Source organism: Ovis aries, chromosome X, assembly GCF_016772045.2.
Source record: "Ovis aries strain OAR_USU_Benz2616 breed Rambouillet chromosome X, ARS-UI_Ramb_v3.0, whole genome shotgun sequence".
In the NCBI taxonomy this organism is placed as follows: domain Eukaryota; kingdom Metazoa; phylum Chordata; class Mammalia; order Artiodactyla; family Bovidae; genus Ovis; species Ovis aries.
The window spans coordinates 129802169-129821685 of record NC_056080.1 but is presented as its reverse complement, the minus strand read 5'-3'; the positions used below and the strand labels follow the sequence as shown (position 1 = coordinate 129821685).

Below are 19517 nucleotides of genomic sequence, written 5' to 3'. Positions count from 1 at the left end.
AGGAGAGAAGCGAAAAGCAAAGGAGAAAAGGAAAGATATACCCATTTGAATGCAGAGTTCCAAAGAATAGCAAGGAGAGATAAGAAAGCCTTCTTCAGCGATCAGTGCAAAGAAATAGAGGAAAAGAACAGAATGGGAAAGACTAGAGATCTCTTCAAGAAAATTAGAGATATCAAGGGAACATTTCATGCAAAGATGGGCACAATAAAGGACAAAAATGGTATGGACCTAACAGAAGCAGAAAATATTAAGAAGAGGTGGCAAGAATACACAGAAGAACTGTACAAAAAAGATCTTCACGACCAAGATAATCACAATGGTGTGATCACTCATCTAGAGCCAGACATCCTGGAATGTGAAGTCAAGTGGGCCTTAGAAAGCATCACTACCAACAAAGCTAGTGGAGGTGATGGCATTCCAGTTGAGCTATTTCAAATCCTGAAATATGATGCTGTGAAAGTGCTGCACTCAATACGCCAGCAAGTTTGGAAAACTCACCAGTGGCCACAGGATTGGAAAAGGTCCGTGTTCATTCCAATCCCAAAGAAAGGCAATGCTAAAGAATGCTCAAACTACTGCACAATTGCACTCATCTCACATGCTAGTAAAGTAATGCTCAAAATTCTCCAAGCCAGGCTTCAGCAATACGTGAACTGTGAACTCCCTGATGTTCAAGCTGGTTTTAGAAAAGGCAGAGGAACCAGAGATCAAATTGCAAACATCTGCTGGATCATGGAAAAAGCAAGAGAGTTCCAGAAAAGCATGTATTTCTGCTTTATTGACTATGCCAAAGCCTTTGACTGTGTGGATCACGAGAAACTGGAAAATTCTGAAAGAGATAGGAATACCAGACCACCTGACCTGCCTCTTGAGAACTCTGTATGCAGGTAAGGAAGCAACAGTTAGAACTGGACATGGAACAACAGACTGGTTCCAAATAGGAAAAGGAGTACGTCAAGGCTGTATATTGTCACCCTGCTTATTTAACTTATATGCAGAGTACATCATGAGAAATGCTGGACTGGAAGAAACACAAGCTGGAATCAAGATTGCCAGGAGAAATATCAATAACCTCAGATATGCAGATGACACCACCCTTATGGCAGAAAGTGAAGAGGAACTAAAAAGCCTCTTGATGAAAGTGAAAGAGGAGAGTGAAAAAGTTGGCTTAAAGCTCAACATTCAGAAAACGAATATAATGGCGTCTGGTCCCCTCACTCCATGGGAAATAGATGGAGAAACAGTGGCAACAGTGTCAGACTTTATTTTGGGGGGCTTCAAAATCACTGCAGATGGTGACTGCAGCCATGAAATTAAAAGACACTTACTCCTTGGAAGAAAAGTTATGACCAACCTAGATAGCATATTCAAAAGCAGAGACATTACTTTGCCAACTAAGGTCCATCTAGTCAAGGCTATGGGTTTTCCTGTGGTCATGTATGGATGTGAGAGTTGGACTGTGAAGAAGGCTGAGCGCCGAAGAATTGATGCTTTTGAACTGTGGTGTTGGAGAAGACTCTTGAGAGTCCCTTGGACTGCAAGGAGATCCAACCAGTGCATTCTGAAGGAGATCAGTCCTGGGATTTCTTTGGAAGGAATGATGCTAAAGCTGAACCTCCAGTACTTTGGCCAACTCATGTGAAGAGTTGACTCATTGGAAAAGACTCTGATGCTGGGAGGGATTGGGGGCAGGAGGAGAAGGGGACGACCGAGGATGAGATGGCTGGATGGCATCACTGACTCGATGAATGCGAGTCTGAGTGAACTCCGGGAGTTGGTGACGGACAGGGAGGCCTGGCGTGCTGCAATTCATGGGGTCGCAAAGAGTCGGACACGACTGAGCGACTGAACTGAACTGAACTTTTGTGATTTGGACCTGGACTAAGGTAAGCAAAAACAGAAAGAAAAATGGGAACAGAAATACAATTTACAAGACTATTTCATAACTGAATAGGTAAGGATAATAGTTAACTGGGGCTACCCAGGTGATGCAGCAGTAAAGAATCCACTTGCCAATGCAAGGGATGCTGGTTCGATCCCTGGGTCAGGAAGATCCCTTGGAGTAGAAAATGGCAACACGCTCCAGTATTATTGCCTGGAAAATTCCACAGACGGAGGAGCCTGGTGGGCCATAGTCCATGCAGTTGTAGAGAGTCAAACATGACTAAGCACACGGCACACAATAGTCAAATGACCATATGTGACCAGAAGAAAATTGGCAACATTTCACAGTCATACAACCCATCCAGGTTAACACACAGCCCTTAAAGACCTCATTTTTTTATGGCAAGAGACCTGAAGTAATGTTATATAGATCTTCTAGTCCAACACCTCATTTTATAAGTAAGGGAAAAATGATATCCAGGGAGGGTCATATGGTTAGTGGCAGCATCCAAATCAGGACACAAGTCCAGAACTTTCAACTATATTCGGCTGTCTTGCCTTGCAGGTGGTTTGGAATGAAAGAAGAAGGCAATTTGGGGTATGGTAAGTTTGTAGTGATAATGAGAAAACCAAGTACAAATGTTCTTTGAAATTACAATAACCATTTTTCAATACAATATAAGACATGTCACAAAGCAGAGTCTTTTTTTCCCTCCATGGAAACAGAGTAATTGGAAGTTGCATTACTGATTAAGGATTCAGCATCAGATAATGGGTTAGCATTAAATAATAAGGTCACTCAAGCGGAGATGTCAAGTAGCCAATTGGAGATATGGGATTACAGCTGCAGATGTACAGAAGAATCAACTGTATGGATTCCTGTGTATTTATTAGAGCAGCAATTTTCCATTTTATAACTGAATATATTTCAGAGTCAAAATGGTTAATAATTCTCATATTTTTCATGGACAACAATATTTTATATATTTATAGTAGAATCAGTAATTGTGACAAGGAGAATTAAATCAAACCTCTGCCATGTTTTCTGTAGCATGTAGCGAAATTTTATGAGTAAGCTCATTTCTGTAACAGCTGATGTGCAATTTCAAATCGTACCTCTATGTTTCAAACATGACAGCTGTATTACTCACTTTCTAAATTTTCAATACTTTCCTGCTCAATAATAAAATAATTTCTCAAGCTCTAAGACTAGTCAAATACATCTTTAACAATAAAAGGACTGCAAGCAAAGAAAACTATGTGCAAGGTAAAATGCTTTGATGCAACTTCAAATGCTAAGATGCTTTTCATTCTAAGGTTAAAATTCTGCCTTATCAGGTAGTTAGCATTTCTCTTCCGAGAGAATCTATGAATCATTTATATTTATTTTAGTAGTAACTGAAACATCTGTTTAGAAGAAAGATTTAAACATATGTAGATTTTAGTCACAACAGAGGTAATATGAATTTTTAAACTACAGTCAATGATTTTTAGCCTATATTAATCGTAACACATAATTTGTAATTATCTTCTAGGGTAATTTACTATTCATCTCTATGAGATCTCACAAAGACAAGAGAGCTTTTTAAACCTTTCAGCATATTTAAACAGCAAATATCCATGGTAACAGAGTACCTACACTCCAATTTCAGAAGTGGGAAAACACATTACTAAGGCAGGCCTTAGGTTGTTTCAACGTTGTAGTCAGTCGTGTGCATTAATGGTGAGTGGTTGGGGATAGTTTTCCACTCCACTCATAAAATGAATGAAGCAGTCAGCAATTAAGATTTTAAAACGCCTGCCATTTTGCAACATTATGGATGATAAGAACTCTAAATAAGTCACATGAAATAAGCAAAAAAGTAATAATAATTTCTCAGAATTATCTGAACTCCATCTGCTTACACTTTATTAAAAATCCTTATAGCTGGATAGTAAATACAAAATGTGCACTTCAAAAAAATGAGACAGTGGGAAGTAGAGGAGCAAAGAATGAGAATTTGTGATTTGCAGAGGCAAACTATTATATATAGGATGGATAAGTAACAAGGTCCTACTGTACAGCACAGGAAACTATATTCAATAGCCTGTGATAAACCATAATGGAAAAGAATATATACATATATGGGAGTGTGTATGTGTATAACAGTCACTTTGCTGTACAGAAGAAGTTAATACAATATTGTAATCAACTATACTTCAATAAAATTTTTTTAAATGAGGCACTGAAGAATAAAAAGGTATAATATCTAAACAAAAATGCATACTATGTTATTTATAATAGAAAAAAACTGAAACATATGAATAGAGGAATAAGGTTTCATAAGTTCTGGAATATCTAGTACAGGAATATTATTTAGTCATCAAATGAATAATTTAAATTTTACAAAAAAGTTTATACATTAAATGAAAATTTTTTATTACAGCATCTTATCCAGAAGAAAAGCGAACACTGCCCAATTCATTCTGTGAGGCAAAGTGATACAAAGGCATCACAAGAAAGGAAAACTACAGACCAATAACTCTTATGACTACCGATGCAAAAATGTTCAACAAAATAGTAGCAAATCAAATCCAGCAGCAATTTAAAAGGATTATATACCATGAGCAATTACGATTAATCCTAGGAATGCAAGGGTGAATCATTATTAGAAATCAATATACTACATCACACTAACAGAATGAAGAGAAGAAACTGCATGATCATCTCAACAGACATGCAGAAAAAGCATGTGACAAAATCTAACACCTTTTCAGATTAAAAACATAGAACTCGGAATAAAAGGGAAATGCCTAAATATGACAATAAAGAACATCTGTGAAAAACCTACAGCTAACTACTCAATAGTGAAGGACAAAGCTTCTCACCTAAGATAAGGAAAAAAACAAGGATGCCTGCTTTTGCCAGGGGTATCCAGATCTTCTCTATTTCAACATTATACTAGAGATCTCGTCAGGGTAATTAAGCAAGGGAAAAAAGTATCCAGATTGGAAAGGGAAAAACAGAACTATATATTCATAGATGACATGATCTTAAATACAGAAAACCCTAAAGAATCTATACACAAAAAATTATTAAAAATGAGTTCAGCAAAGTTTCAGGATACAAAATCAATATATGAAACACAACTGTATTTCTATACACTAGCAGTGAATAATCCAAAAAGTGAAATTAAGAAAACAACTCCATTTACAACTATATTGAAATAATAAAATGTTTAGGAATAAACTGAACCAAGGAACTAAACAACCTAATTAAGCATAGAAAACTATTTTAAAAATCACTGAAAGAAGTTAAAGAAGGCCTAAATACATTCTGGCCCATGTTTATGGACTGGAATATTTAATAATACTATTAAGATAGCAACATTCCCCAAATTGATCTACAGATTCAGTGAAATCTCTATCAAACTTCGAACTTCCCTTTTTGAAGAAGTGACAACCTGATCCTAAACTTTGATAAGAAAAGAACAAAGTTGTAGAAATCATACTTTCTGATTTCAAATCTTGTTACAAAGCTAGAGTCGTCAAATCATAAGGATAAGAATATCTTGCCATAGATAGATATATGAATCAGTGGAACAGAATCAAGAGTCCAGAACTAAACCTATATATGTCTATGACCAATTCATTTCCACAAAGGCACCAAGACCATTAGATAAGGAAAAAATACAGTCTTGTCAACAAATGGTGCTGGGACAACTGGATATCTACATTCAAAAGAATGAATCTGAAACTCCTACCTTATACCATATACAAAAAGTAACTCAAATGGACCCAAGACCTAAAATGTAGGAACTAATTAAAGCTATAAAATTCTAAGAAGGAAACAGATGAAAAAATTTGCATGATCTTGGATTAAAGGATGGTTTTAAAAATATGACATGATAAGCACAGAACTCAAGAAAATATAAATTGGAATTCTTTAAAATTAAATTTTTTGTGTATTAAAGGACATTATATCAAGCGAACAGACAAAATCAAGTGAAAAGACAACACACAGAATAGGAAATATTTTTGCAAATCATGTATATGATAAGGGTCTAGTAGTCATCATGTATAAAGTATTCTTACAATTCAATAATAAAAGACAACACAACTTAAAAATGGGCAAAGAATTTGAAAAGACATTTTCCCAAAGAAGATATACAAATAGTCAATAAGATAAGAAAAGATGCTCAACATCATTAGTAATTAGGGAAATGAAAATCAAAATCACAATGACATACAGTAGGATGGCTGTAATAAAAAAGACAGACAATATAAAGTGTTGGAAAGGAAGTGGAGAAACTGGAATTTTCATGTATTGCTAGTAGAAATGTAAAATGGTACAGCCACTTTGGGAAACATTTTGGCAGTTTCCCAAAAAAGTGAACATAAAGTTATCATATGACCCAGCAACTCCCAATGTATCTTCAAGAGAGTTAAAAATAAAAATCCATATGAAAACTTATACCTGAATGTTCATAGTAATATTATTCATAATAGCTCCAAAGTGGAAATAATCCCTCAGTTGATGATGAATTAAACAAAAAGTGATGTATCCATAAAATGGAATATTCAGTCATAGAAAGAAACTGCTATGGACTACATGCTTGTCACCCCCTAAATCTGTATCTTGAAGCCCTAATCCTCAATATGATATTTGAAGGTGGGGCTTTGGGAGGTAATTAAGCTTAGAAGAAGTCATGAGGGTGGAGCCCTTGTGATGGGATTGGTGACCTTGTAAGAGAACCAAAAGAGGATACTGCAGAAGACAGCATCTGCAAGCCAAGAAGAGCATGCGCACCAGAACCTGGCCATGATGGCATTGTGATCTTGGACTTTCAGATTCCAGAACCATGTGTTTGTTTTTTAACCCAGTCAATGATATTTGTTACAGGAGCCCGAGCTGACTTAAGACAGGAATGAAATACTCTTATGTGCTATAACACGGATGAACTTTGAAAACAGTGAAAGACCACAGACACAAAAGGCCACATAAAAAAAAAAAAAGGCCACATATTACATGCTGCCGCTGCTGCTGCTGCTAAGTCACTTCAGTCGTGTCCGACTCTGTGCGACCCCATAGACAGCAGCCCACCAGGCTCCCCCGTCCCTGGGATTCTCCAGGCAAGAATACAGGAGTGGGTTGCCATTTCTTTCTCCAATGCATGAAAGTGAAAAGTGAAAGTGAAGTTGCTTAGTCGTGTCCAACTCTTAGCGACCCCATGGACTGCAGCCCACCAGGCTCCTCCGTCCATGGGATTTTCCATGAGTACATTTATATTAAATGTCCAGATAGGTAAATCCATAGAGAAAGTAGAAGAGTGGTTGCCAGGTGACAGGGGGAAATTAGGACTATCCACTAACAGGTATGGGTTTCTTTTGGAGTGATGTAAATATCCTGGACTTAAATATGGTGGTGGTTGTACAACATTGTGAATATATTAAAATTTATGAATTATAGAATTATTAAAATGGTACCTTTTATCTCAATTTTTAACATTTTTTAATCCATATCATATTTATAACTACATATGAAATAGAAGCATTTGAAATAAAATAAAATACAAAAATAAAGGGGTTGTAGATTATTTCTTCCTCTTTAAAACCTCTTATTTCTCAGCATAGTATTGTTTATAACTAGAAAAAACTGAAATCAACCTAAATATTCATTATTAAGGGAGTGATTAAATTATGCTTCAGTTATTGAAAAGAATGAGATAAAGTAGTTGAAACAGCAGAGGTGACCAGGGATCAAACCTGTGCCCCCTGCAGTGGAAGCACAGAGTCTTAACAGCTGGACTGCTAGGGAAGTCCCTTTATGTGCCTTTTTAACACTGTGCAAACATACTGTATCTGTATAAGCTCTTAATGGTGGTAACCACAGCAGAGTTGGACTTGGAGACTTCTTTTTAATTTTATGCCATTCGGTATTATTTTACATTTTAATAAAAATTTTTTGAAATAAAATGTTTGATTCCTCTTTTGTAGAACAATTTCAAGTATCTAGAAGGCGATATTCAAGCATACAATGAATATAACAGTTGCTATATGCAAGGAAAGCTTCGTCAAATGTTATTGTCTTTTTTGTTGCTGTTGTTATTCTCTTTTACAATCAGAAAATGGATGTTGCAATAACATGATCTACATTTTCTGAAGGACTGTTTGGAAATGCTGCCTCATAATGACAGCAATTTGCTACAAAGCCATTTTCTGTGTTATAATGTGCCACAGAAGAAAAAACACTGTTAGGTGGAAAACATCTCTACATATGAAGAGAATACAAAATGAGAAATTATATTCCTAACAATGCAAAATTATGTATTATGGAGTGGTTTGTGATCTTATATATAATATGACCCTGGTGTAAAGTTATAAGGACATGAAGGCCATTTATTACTAAAGAGAAAATTTGCTTGGATTAATGCATAGAAAGGTACTGATGATATGTATATTAACAGGAACATTATACAAGTACTAAATTACATGAAAATGTACAAAAGGTTACCTGCAGCATGAGAAGCCTAAAAGGTACATTAGTAAAAATAAAGGATACATATTTCTAATTCTTAATGCTGTCAGAGAATCTCTAGGACTGAACAAAAATTGGGAGAAATTTACTTTGAGGTAGAAATGAAAATACTGAAACAGAAATTCATAATTCTACTTATGGAGTAATAAAGGTAATATAAGAAAAAAAAAACCTACCTGCCATTCAAATTCGCTATCTGACCAATCCCAGTATGTGCTAATAGAAGAAGAGACATCACTGCAGACACTCCCTTCAGGAAATAAATCAAAAGATGTGAACTCTTGATCATCTAATAGGGAATAGCAATCATCTTGGTCTCCAACAGAAACGGATGAAAACAGTTCTTCACTGCATTCTGAGCTGGCCACACTTGTTCCACAGGAAGTTAAGTTCCACCTTAAAAACGACACAAAATCAATCACAACAGAAACTACAGAATCCATACAATTTTTTAAGATACAAACAGTTCAGTTCAGTCACTCAGTCGTGTCTGACTCTTTGCAACCCCATGGACTGTAGCATGCCAGGCTTCCCTGTCCATCACCAACTCCCAGAGCTACAAACAAGATATATTTATTACATTTATGAGGAATATGAGCATATTTTTAGATACAATATACGATAATTATTTTCAAAAGAGCTCTATCTTTTAAAGATATATAGTAAAATATTTATGAATGAGTATGCCTGGAACCTATCTCAAAATTATATGGAAGGGACTGAGGAATGAGTACACGTTCAGTTGCTTCAGTCATCTGACTCTGTGCAACCTTATGGACTGTAGTCTGCCAGGCTCTTCTGTCCATGGGATTCTCCAGGCAAGAATACTGGAGTGGGTTGCCATGCCCTCCTCCAGGAGACCTTCCTGACCCAGGGATAGAACTTGCATCTCTTAGGTCTTCTGCATTGGTAGGTGGGTTCTTTACCACTAGCGCCACGGATAGGGGCATAGATAAAGTATGCTGCCATATGTAATTACTGAAGCTGCATGATGGGCATATGGGGTTCATTACACTATTCTCTACTTTCATATCTGACTGGAGCCAGAATGAATTCAAATTCTTGCTCTGTCATTTGCCTGCTGTTTGATCGGAAACAAAACAAATCTTCGCCAAGCCTGGGTCATCATATTTAAAATGCAGTTACTATGAACATTATATGAGAATGCATATAGAGCACTCAGTGGATATAAAATGTGCTCAATACATGCCAGCTATTATTATTATTTTTTTAATTATTGGTTTTAGGTTGCGCTGGATCTTTGTTGCTGTGTCCATGTTTCCTCTAGTTGCTGCAAGTGGGGGCTACTTCTCTAGTCACGGTGCATGGGTTTCTCATTGTGGTGGCTTCTCTTATTGTGGAATATAGGCTCTAGGGTGCAGGCTGAATAGTGGTGGTGCACAGGCTTAGTTGCTCTGTGGCAGGTGGATTCTTAACCACTGTGGCCGACCAGAAAAATCCACAGTTATTATTACTAAAGGAAGAGGGCAGTCAGTGCAGGGCAGACAAAAGTACCAACACAGTATACAGGCAGAAGCTTAAAGTGTTTCTTATATTTAAGTAACTTTTACAAATCATTGCAAATATGTTAGAATAAGAAAGGAGTCATGAATAAGATTAAAATGACCAATAATCCCAGTAATTAGCAATAACTGATCCATAATATTTTGGTACTTTTTTCTACATGCGTATGTATATTTTTACAGAATCACTATTGTGTGTGTATATAGATATTAGTACCCTATTTATTTTCACTTAACATTATATACTGAACATTTACCCAGCTATATTACTTGAAAACATTTTAATGCCTATATAAATAGTCCATTGATTAAACATAATTTATTATCCTTCAATAACAGGTACTTAGCTGTTCAAAATTCCATTTTTTGGTATTACAAATAATACTGAAATGAAACCTTTTTATTTATAATTATTTATCCAAACATATAATCTCTCAGGATAAGTAACTTGAAAGGAAATTACTAAATCAAACAATATGAACACTCCTAAGGGTGATAGTATACTTAGCCAAGTACCTTTCTGAAACATTGCATAAATTTACACTCCTTGCTGCTGCTGCTGTCGCTTCAGTAGTGTCCAACTCTGTGTGACCCCATAGACGGCAGCCCATCAAGCTCCTCCGTCCCTGGGATTCTCAAGGCAAGAACATTGGAGTGGGTTGCCATTTCCTTCTCCAATGCATGAAAGTGAAAGTGAAGATGCTCAGTTGTGTCCAACTCTTAGGAACCCCATGGACTGCAGCCTACCAGGCCCCTCTGTGCATGGGATTTTCCAGGCAAGAGTACTGGAGTGGGGTGCCATTGCCTTCTCCATTACACTACCTAAAGCAGTCTATAAAAGTGTTCATTTCACAACCTTAATAGCACTGAAATTTTTCGTTTTTAAAATTTTACCTGGTTGATAAGAGAAAAACTTTTTAATATCAATTTTATTTCTTTGACTACTGTCAAGAGCAAAATTAAAAATATTTATTAGCCATTATACTACAGCATTTTACAATGTGTTAGTATTTTTCTTGCTGATTTTGTTAAGAGTTCTTCATACAGTATGGATATTAATATTTTGTATTATTTGTATGCATGTCAAGAAGCAACAGTTAGAACTGGACATGGAAAAATGGACTGGTTCCAAACTGGGAAAGGAGTACGTCAAGGCTGTATCCTGTCACCCTGCTTATTTAACTTACATGCAGAGTACATCATGCGAAATGCTGGGCTGGATGAAGCACAAGCTGGAACCAGGACTGCTGGGGGAAACATCAATAACCTCAGATATGCAGATGACACCACCTTTATGGCAGAAAGCGAAGAGGAAGTAAAGAGCCTCTTGATGAAAGTGAAAGAAGAGAGTGAAAGAGCTGGCTTAAAACTCAACATTCAAAAAACTAAGATCATGGCATTTCGTCCCATCACTTCATGGCAAATAGATGGGGAAACAATGGAAACAGTGACAGACTTTATTTTGTTGGGCTCCAAAATCACTGCAGTTGGTGACTGAAGCCGTGAAATAAAAAGATGCTTGCTCCTTGGAAGAAAAGCTATGACCAACCTAGACAGTGTAGTAAAAAGCAGAGACATTACTTTACCAACCAGGGTCCATATAGTCAAAGCTATGCTTTTTCCAGTAGTCCTGTAGGGATGTCAGAGTTGGATAAAGAAAGCTAACCACCAAAGATTTGACACGTTTGAATTGTGGTGTTGGAGAAGACTCTTGAGAGTCCCTTGGACTGCCAAAAGATCAAGCCAGTCAGTCCTAAAGGAAATCAATCCTGAATATTCATTGGAAGGACTGATGCTGAAGCTGAAACTCCAATACTCTGGCCACCTGATACGTAGATTCATTAGAAAAGACCCTAATGCTGAGAAAGACAGAAGTCAGGAGAAGAAGGGGATGACAGAGGACTAGATAGTTGGATGGCATCACTGACTGTATATTATCTGTTGCAGGGTTATGCATTTTTCTTTTTTTTTTTTTTTGGTCTTGAAACCTACAAATCTGTTTTCTTTTATAAATTTCCACTAGCTTTATATTATTGAGATAATCTTCATTGCTTTGGCAGTAGCCTAGGAAATTAATCCTTAAGACATGAGTTAGTATATCTGATACTTATAAGGTACTTTACTTACCTATTATTAGGTTGTTTCTCATTCTTCATTAAATCCAGTTTTTTTTTCTTGAATTATGTATTTATTTTTTAATTTCCCCTCTTATTTTATATAGTTAATCTTAATCCCAAAGTTCTTGATTTACAAAATTTGGGCAATCTGACAATTTTATGGCACCTTTTCCTTTGTGATAAAGGTAGAGTATTTTAAAGCACTGAAACACACACAATATAAAACACTGAAACACAAACGCTAACCTAGTATAGTTCCATAATATAAAAGCAGATATCAAAAAACTTTTATTAATAGGCAAAAACTCAAAATTCATCTAAGAATCCTAGAATACATTTTAATATTACCTAGCTTTATCACACCGGAGAAGACAATGGCACCTCACTCCAGTGCTCTTGCCTGGAAAATCCCATGGACGGAGAAGCCTGGTAGGCTGCAGTCCATGGGGTTGCTAAGAGTCGGACATGACTGAGTGACTTCACTTTCACTTTTCACTTTCATGCGTTAGAGAAGGAAATGGCAACCCACTCCTGTGTTCTTCCCTAGAGAGTCCCAGGGACGGAGGAGCCTGGTGTGCTGCAGTCCATGGGGTCACACAGAGTCGGACATGACTAAAGCAACTTAGCAGCAGCAGCAGCTTTATCACACGCTTGCTAGGTAAACAGTATACGCATTTTTTTAAAAAGATCAACAAACCTGGTTGAATTAGGTAGAATTAACCTAATTGCTTCAGTCATGCAACAGGGCAATAAAAAGCCTTGAATGGCAATTACAAGTTCTGTCCTTTCACACACTCAACAGACATTTAGTCAGTCAGTATCTTCAAAGTGCCAAGCACTGTGTCATGTACTAGGAAAAGCTGTTAGGTAATTGTTTTAATAAGAATTTCTTCTCAGCTTCAAAAATTTAGCAGATATGTTTTTTTCTATGAATAATAATGACTCTCTTTTTTTAAAAAAAAAACTATGCCATACTTAATAATTGAAACATTGGGTCACTGACAAGGGAGTCTGGAATTTGTTTGATTTTATGCTCTTACCTTATGGCAAAATCAGGATGTTCCTCAGTTTTTCAGATCTGTAACTTTTAATAGATATTACAAAGTTCTGGGTATTCTTAGAAGCCTTAGCTCCTTGTTCTTTTCTTTTTTTAATTAACAACGAGGAAACTGATCTCATACTTGAAACAGTCATTTACAAACCGGAAAAACAGCACTTCTGAGTTTTCAAAAAATTCTCTTATCTTCTAATATGCAAATACTATTATTGTTGTTTTAAAACAATGTAGATTAAAAACCAAGTAGGAAGTACTTTCATCCACTGCCACTGGGAGTGTTATATTGGCATTGACATAATCTGTATATATAGATTTGGTAGATATGTGTATAAAGCAATTTGGTAGTGTATATATAAAGAGCTTTAAAAAGGTTCATTCCTTTGGACTCAGTAATTGCTTTGCTAAGAATCTATCCCTTTTCCCAAATAGAAATTTGGAAAAGAAGATGTATATATAAACTTGTCCAAGTATTATAATAGCAAATAAAAAAGGGGGGGGAGACAAACGCTCCCAAAACTAAATGAGTATAATCATTAAAATTATATTTTCAGACCATTTATTGGAAAATAAAATAAAAGTGTGAATAACCTGGTTACAAATTATATATATAGTTTGATCCTGGTTTTGAAAATTATATGTGTACAAAAAAAATAACAACATTAAAAGTAACAACAGGGAATTCTCTGGTAGTCCAGTGGTTAGGACTTGGTGCTCCCATTCCAGGGGCCCAGGTTCAATCTCTGGTCAAGGAACTAAGATCCTGCAAGCCTCATGGTATAGCCAAAAAAGGTAACATCATCAAAATGTTGACACCTGTTATCTGTTGTGAAAAGGATTATAAGTAGTCTTTATGGTTTTGTATATATGCCCACAATTTTTTCTAACGAGCTTTTATAACAGAAATTTAAGTGATGCTTTTAGACAGTTCTGTTGGCTTCAAATATGTAACGCAAGAGCACCAGGTACGTGTGCTCAGCACTGAACTCTTCAAACTTACAAAGCCCTTAAATCTTATTCCACTAAGAGAAAACTACCTAACACTAAGATCCTAGCCATAACCATGCAATTATTCACAAGGGAGACTCTCTCCATATCTCAAAAGAAAAATGTTGAGAAGAATCCACGAAATGGGGTTTAACTCAGTAACTAGGCTTACTGCCAAAATTTTAATTAAAAAAAAAAAGCTAAGAACACTTATCCGCAAGGCATTTCAGCAATAATATACAGATGAAGGGCTTTCAATGGCATTTTTGTAAAATTAAGAAAAGCACGTGCATCATATACATTCTTCTGAAGCCTTTCTCAGGAAGACCTAACCATTACCTCTGAGAATGAGAATCCAATGAGCACTGTGGAATCAAGTCCTACTGCCAATGATGAAAAGTCATTCCAAAGCCATCCTTTCTCAGTTAACAATCCCCTATCATCACTTGTATTCATCACTGGCGCCCTGCTAGAATTCCCATACAACCACCTTGACCTCTGCTACTCTCTGGAGCCCTAAAGGCCATCAGGGTCCCAAGTTAGAACAGATGACACAACCCCCTACTTTCATCCCAGCAACTTCAATTGTCTTGAGATCCTTACCCATCCCTCTTACCCCCTCTATAGTTTGGGAAGTAAACAACATTCCATGATATTTCTAAGGCTAATTCTTCCATTTAGCCTTCTGAGTTAATCGCATCCATCTCCTTGTCATCCCACCTGCTCTAGTATTTTTGATTTCTTCTTTTCCTATGGGCTTCTTCTAAGGAGCTAATATAACTATTCTTCGAAAATAAACACTAGACAAGGCAAAAAACAAAGAAACTTTCCTTTTTTCCCCAAATTCTCATCACATCTCCCTTTCCTTTCCCTGTTAAATTTATTGAAAAGTTTCCTCTATTCTCTCAACCTTTGTAACCCCCAGTTCCACTCCTATTGCACTACTGAAATTGCTGTTCTGATTACTCCCCAATCTACATTTCTAACCTGGGTACTTCTCCATAGCCTTATCCCCATCCTCAATTTGTTGCAACAAATCCCTAAATAAAATTCTTCCTGCCTCTGTAACATAGCTCACTTCGTGAAATGTGGTTCTCCCACCTCTAACTCACAGCTCTTCTGCACCTCCAATTTTCTAACAAGACAGGAAAACTGTGGGTGGAACAAAAGGCACCCGTAGTCTTGGGCTTTTTCTAGTTAATGGGGCTAGAAATGGGGCTCTGAAATCACAGAACTGAGTAACTAACTGCTGTATACAATACGTAGTTCATTTTGTATCCTGCCAATAGGGTGTAGCAAAGTGAGACACTGTCCTCCCACATGCTTTTCACAATTATTCAATGTCAAAGTACTGATGTACTCCTGAAAGAGGAAGAGACAAACACACTGAGTAGTTCATATTAACCTCCTTCATCTCACAATGATAGGATCTACCAATATCGCTATAATTTCTTCAATTTGCTAAAGGATATCCTTCATTTGATGACAATGGAAGTTACAGTGGACAAAGGCTGAAAGAAAATCCACAGTTACATCAGAAAAATCCTATCCTCCAAACCAAAAAAAAAAAAAAAAAAAGCCTTAAAAACTATATACATATATATTTTCATATTGACATTTTAATTTAAAAAAATGTTTTTGAGCTTACTGAAATTTATTTTATTCTCCCCAAATTCCAGACAAATCCAACTTGGTCATAAAATCCTAAAAGATACTCCTAGGAAAGTGAATTCTCAGAAAGTTGGCTATGTTCATGTTAATTTATTTTCCAGTGAACCTAGACCAGTGACACACCAATATAAGTCACAGGTGACTCTAAGCACAACATTCAAACTTAGGGATCATAAGTAATAGTGCCTTGACCCTCTTGGTTAATGAAGACTGCATAGATACCCCAGAGTCCAGTAAATGAGCAGGCACAAAATTGTCATCATCACAAGGCCCTTACCAATAGCACTATCTAAACAATCCCCACAGTTTTGTTATCAGGTAAGAATGAAGAAGCAAAATAAAGGTAAATCAATTATCTACCCACTGACAAGCTTTCTGTTTTCAATTGGACTTATTTTATAATGATTAAACCCAAGACACGGCTTCCCTGGTGGCTCAGACAGTAAAGCCTCCACCTGCGCGATATGGGAGATCTGGGTTCGATCCCTGGGTTGGGAAGATCCCCTGGAGGAGGGCATGGCAACTCACTCCAATATTCTTGGCTGGAGAATGCCCATGGACAGAGGAGCCTGGCAGGTTATGGTCCATGGAGTCTCAGACAGTTGGACATGACTGAGCAACTAAGCACACAGCAAACCCAAGACACAATATCAGTACTCAACTATTCAAATCTGAGTGTTGGATTGTTCCTTGAATTGATGAATAATGTGCTGTGAAGAAAAAAAGTGACCCACATGATTCTGAAATAAAAGAACTCCTTAAACTAAACTTTGCCCACATGTATGATTTAGCTGTTTGCTTCTCCCTAAAAAGAAATGACTGGAAGCTTATGGTCCTCTCAAATGCCACCCTGAGGAGGGGGAAAGAAGGCAGAACATTCCAGAAGGAAAAAAGATTTAAAAAGCAAGGTAGCCTGGGGCAGAAACATCAGCTGCTCTAAGAATTGCTAACTCTACTTTCCCTAAACTCAGCTGAGAAGAGTACAGAGTAAGATACACTAGACCTGCTGCTACCATTCCAAGCCCTATGAAAAAGAGTTGTTGTTTAGTCGCTAAGTCCTGTCAGACTCTTCATGACCCCCTGGACTGTAGCCTGCCAGACTCCTCTGTCCATTGGAGTTCCCAGCCAGGAATACTGGAGCTGGTTGCCATTTCCTCCTCCAGAGGATCTTCCCGACCCAGAGATTGAACCCTTGTCTCCTGGCATTGGCAGGTGGGTTCTTTACTGCTGACCCACCAGGGAAGCCCAGGGTAGGAGAGGGGGTCTTGAAAAACAGGCAGTAACTAGAAAAAAATAATGCTTGACTTGGAAAAACTGAGGTTGAACAAGAACCTCCCCCTCTATCTTCAACACCTCATTCTGGAAAATAACCTTGACCTTACCAAGGTCTGATAGACAAGGGGGAGAAAAACAAGGAGAAAATGGGGAGGAGGAGAGAGAACAGAACAGAACAATCTGTAAGAAATGTATTATTCACCGTTCTTCACTCCCCAACACCTCCACACATTTTGGGAGCATTTAACCCCTATCCCCACTCCCCTGCCCTCATCATTAGAGCAGGCTAATCCTGAGATCATTTAACTTTCCTGTGTATATGATTTACTCCAATGCTGCAAAACTTTAATATCAGATATGTGCACAAGTATTTTTATTTTCCAATGCAAACAATTCTAAGCACACTTGATTTCATAAATGTTACATTCATGCTATAGTCACATCCTGGGCTTCTGTGAGTTAGTCTAAGAAACTGCAACAACCATTTATAACACTGCAGCCATTAGCTCTGTTCCAAGTTTCATCATTGGCTCCAAAGGAGTAATCCTGGCTTTGCCAAACTCGGTTTTATGACCTTGAATAAAATCTTTTCTCTCTGGGCCCCAGTTTCTTCATTTTTTGTAACCAGGATTTGGAACCGTTAAAACAAACTTACCATGACTTCCTTTTCAAATGTGTACAGTGATGAACTATATCTTTATTTAACCGTAACACCTTGTTTCCAGACTATAACTTTCTTTTAGGTAACAAATATATTTTATACATTCCTAGCACTCAGCAGAAGCTCAGCAACTCTGTAGATTGATTTAAGGGATTGGTGGGGGGAGCATGCAAAAGGTGTTAGAATGTGGAAGGATTTGTTTGTGCTCATATTGTAAAATGGACCAGAAATCAGAACTAGACGCCTTCGCCTTAATTCAGCTCCAGTATTTTCCACAGCTGAATCCCTCTCTCCTTCCCTCCTCCCCCCTTTTGCTCCACACACCTTCCCCAGCCTGTTTGTACGCCCCTATACAGGCTTCCCTGGTGGCTCAGCAGTAAAGAACATGCCTGCCAATGCAGAGACTTAAAGAGGCTGGGGTTCGATCCCTGGGTCTGAAAGATTCCCTGGAGGAGGCCATGGCGACCCATTCCAGTATTCTTGCCTGGAGAAACCCATAGATAGAGGAGCCTGGTGGGCTATGGTCCACGGAGTAGCGAAGAGTGACATGAGCGATTGAGCATGCACATACACTAATATATATAATATGCACCTATGTTATAGGTTGGGGCTGTGTGGAAAACATCTTCAAATTCCCCACATTTGATATAACACAAATGTCTGCATGATAGAATTCTCCAGAACACTCCACCTTCTAATAAAACTAGTTAGAGGATGAAGAAATTTGTATAAGCAAGCTCATCCTACGCTTCGCTCCATCCCTCCACTGGCGGAGCAAACCAAAGGATGTGCTTCAGGAAAGAATCTTCCAGATTTAAGCTTATACATTTTGGCAGGGCCTAAAGCGCTAGGGCAAAGAGTTCATAGAGAAAGGAAAAAAGAGAATCATCTGGTTTTCTAGAGCTTCACTAAAAAATGGGAGGCGGGTTGGAGGTTGGAAACAGCGCTATAAGACGTTTAAAAAATAGAGAAAGGAAGATTCTAGCTTTTAAAGTGCCACCTTTCAAAACGTCGACTGATTTTGATTTTGAGCCTTCCGAAATCCTCTCTATAGCATACCGGAATTGGAAGGGGTTAAACTTTTGCGGGTGAATGGAAACAGGGAAGCATCTGAAAATCAAGGGTGGGGGTTTGGGATTCGCAGGGTACAGATGGGGCAGGAGGGGGAAGGGAAGAGTAGCTGGGTCAGAAGATGAATGGGGTGGGGGGAGAGAGTAAAATGCCGGCCAAAAGGAAAATCGGAGGGAAGGGGTGCAATAGGGAGGGGGAGAGGGAAGGAGCCCGGGAATGAGCGCTGGGCGGAGCAAGGTGGGGGAGGGGGCAACTGGACGCGCAGCCCCCAGGCTGAGGGCCAGGATCGGGGGGAGCCGGCGTCGCGCGACTGCAGTCAGGGGTGTGGTAAATCTGCTCCTGCCCTCAGCAGAGGATTGTACCTGTTGGTGTGGAAGCGGTGGAGCGGGTCCGTGCGATGGCAAGACGAGAGCTGGCAGCCGAAGTCGCTGATGTCCAGGCAGCCCGGCTCCTCGCTCGGGCAGGTGCCCACCCCACGAGGGGGTCCCAGAAGCGGGAAGGGCTCCTCGGGAGTTAGAAACTTCTCGTACGAAGTGGTGGCTGACGCCTCGTCGGACATAGCTGGAGATGGCCTGGCTCGGACTCCCACTCCGGCCCGGGGCTGCTCCCGCGCCGGCCCCTGCCCCCACTCTAACCTGTCCGCGGCCCACTGCTGCCCGGGAGCGCCTGGCGGCTCGCAGGGGCTGCTCCAGGCCTCCCAACCAGCGCCTCAGTGGCCTCTGCAGCCACCTCAGCTGTCGTCGCGGCTGCCCGACCT

General features: G+C 38.5%; 1 protein-coding gene across 2 annotated transcripts in view; it reads right to left on the bottom strand.

Moving 5' to 3' along the window:
- Positions 1-19517, bottom strand: part of FAM199X (family with sequence similarity 199, X-linked) — a 31965-nt gene extending 12448 nt beyond the window's left edge. For both annotated transcript variants that reach the window (XM_004022471.6, XM_042242071.2), the window contains exons 1-2: positions 19123-19517; positions 8578-8797 (exon numbers count right to left, since the gene is read on the bottom strand). In XM_004022471.6, coding sequence (XP_004022520.2) covers positions 8578-8797; positions 19123-19319 — 417 coding nt within the window. In that variant the 5' untranslated portion in view covers positions 19320-19517. The remainder of the gene's footprint in view (positions 1-8577; positions 8798-19122) is intronic.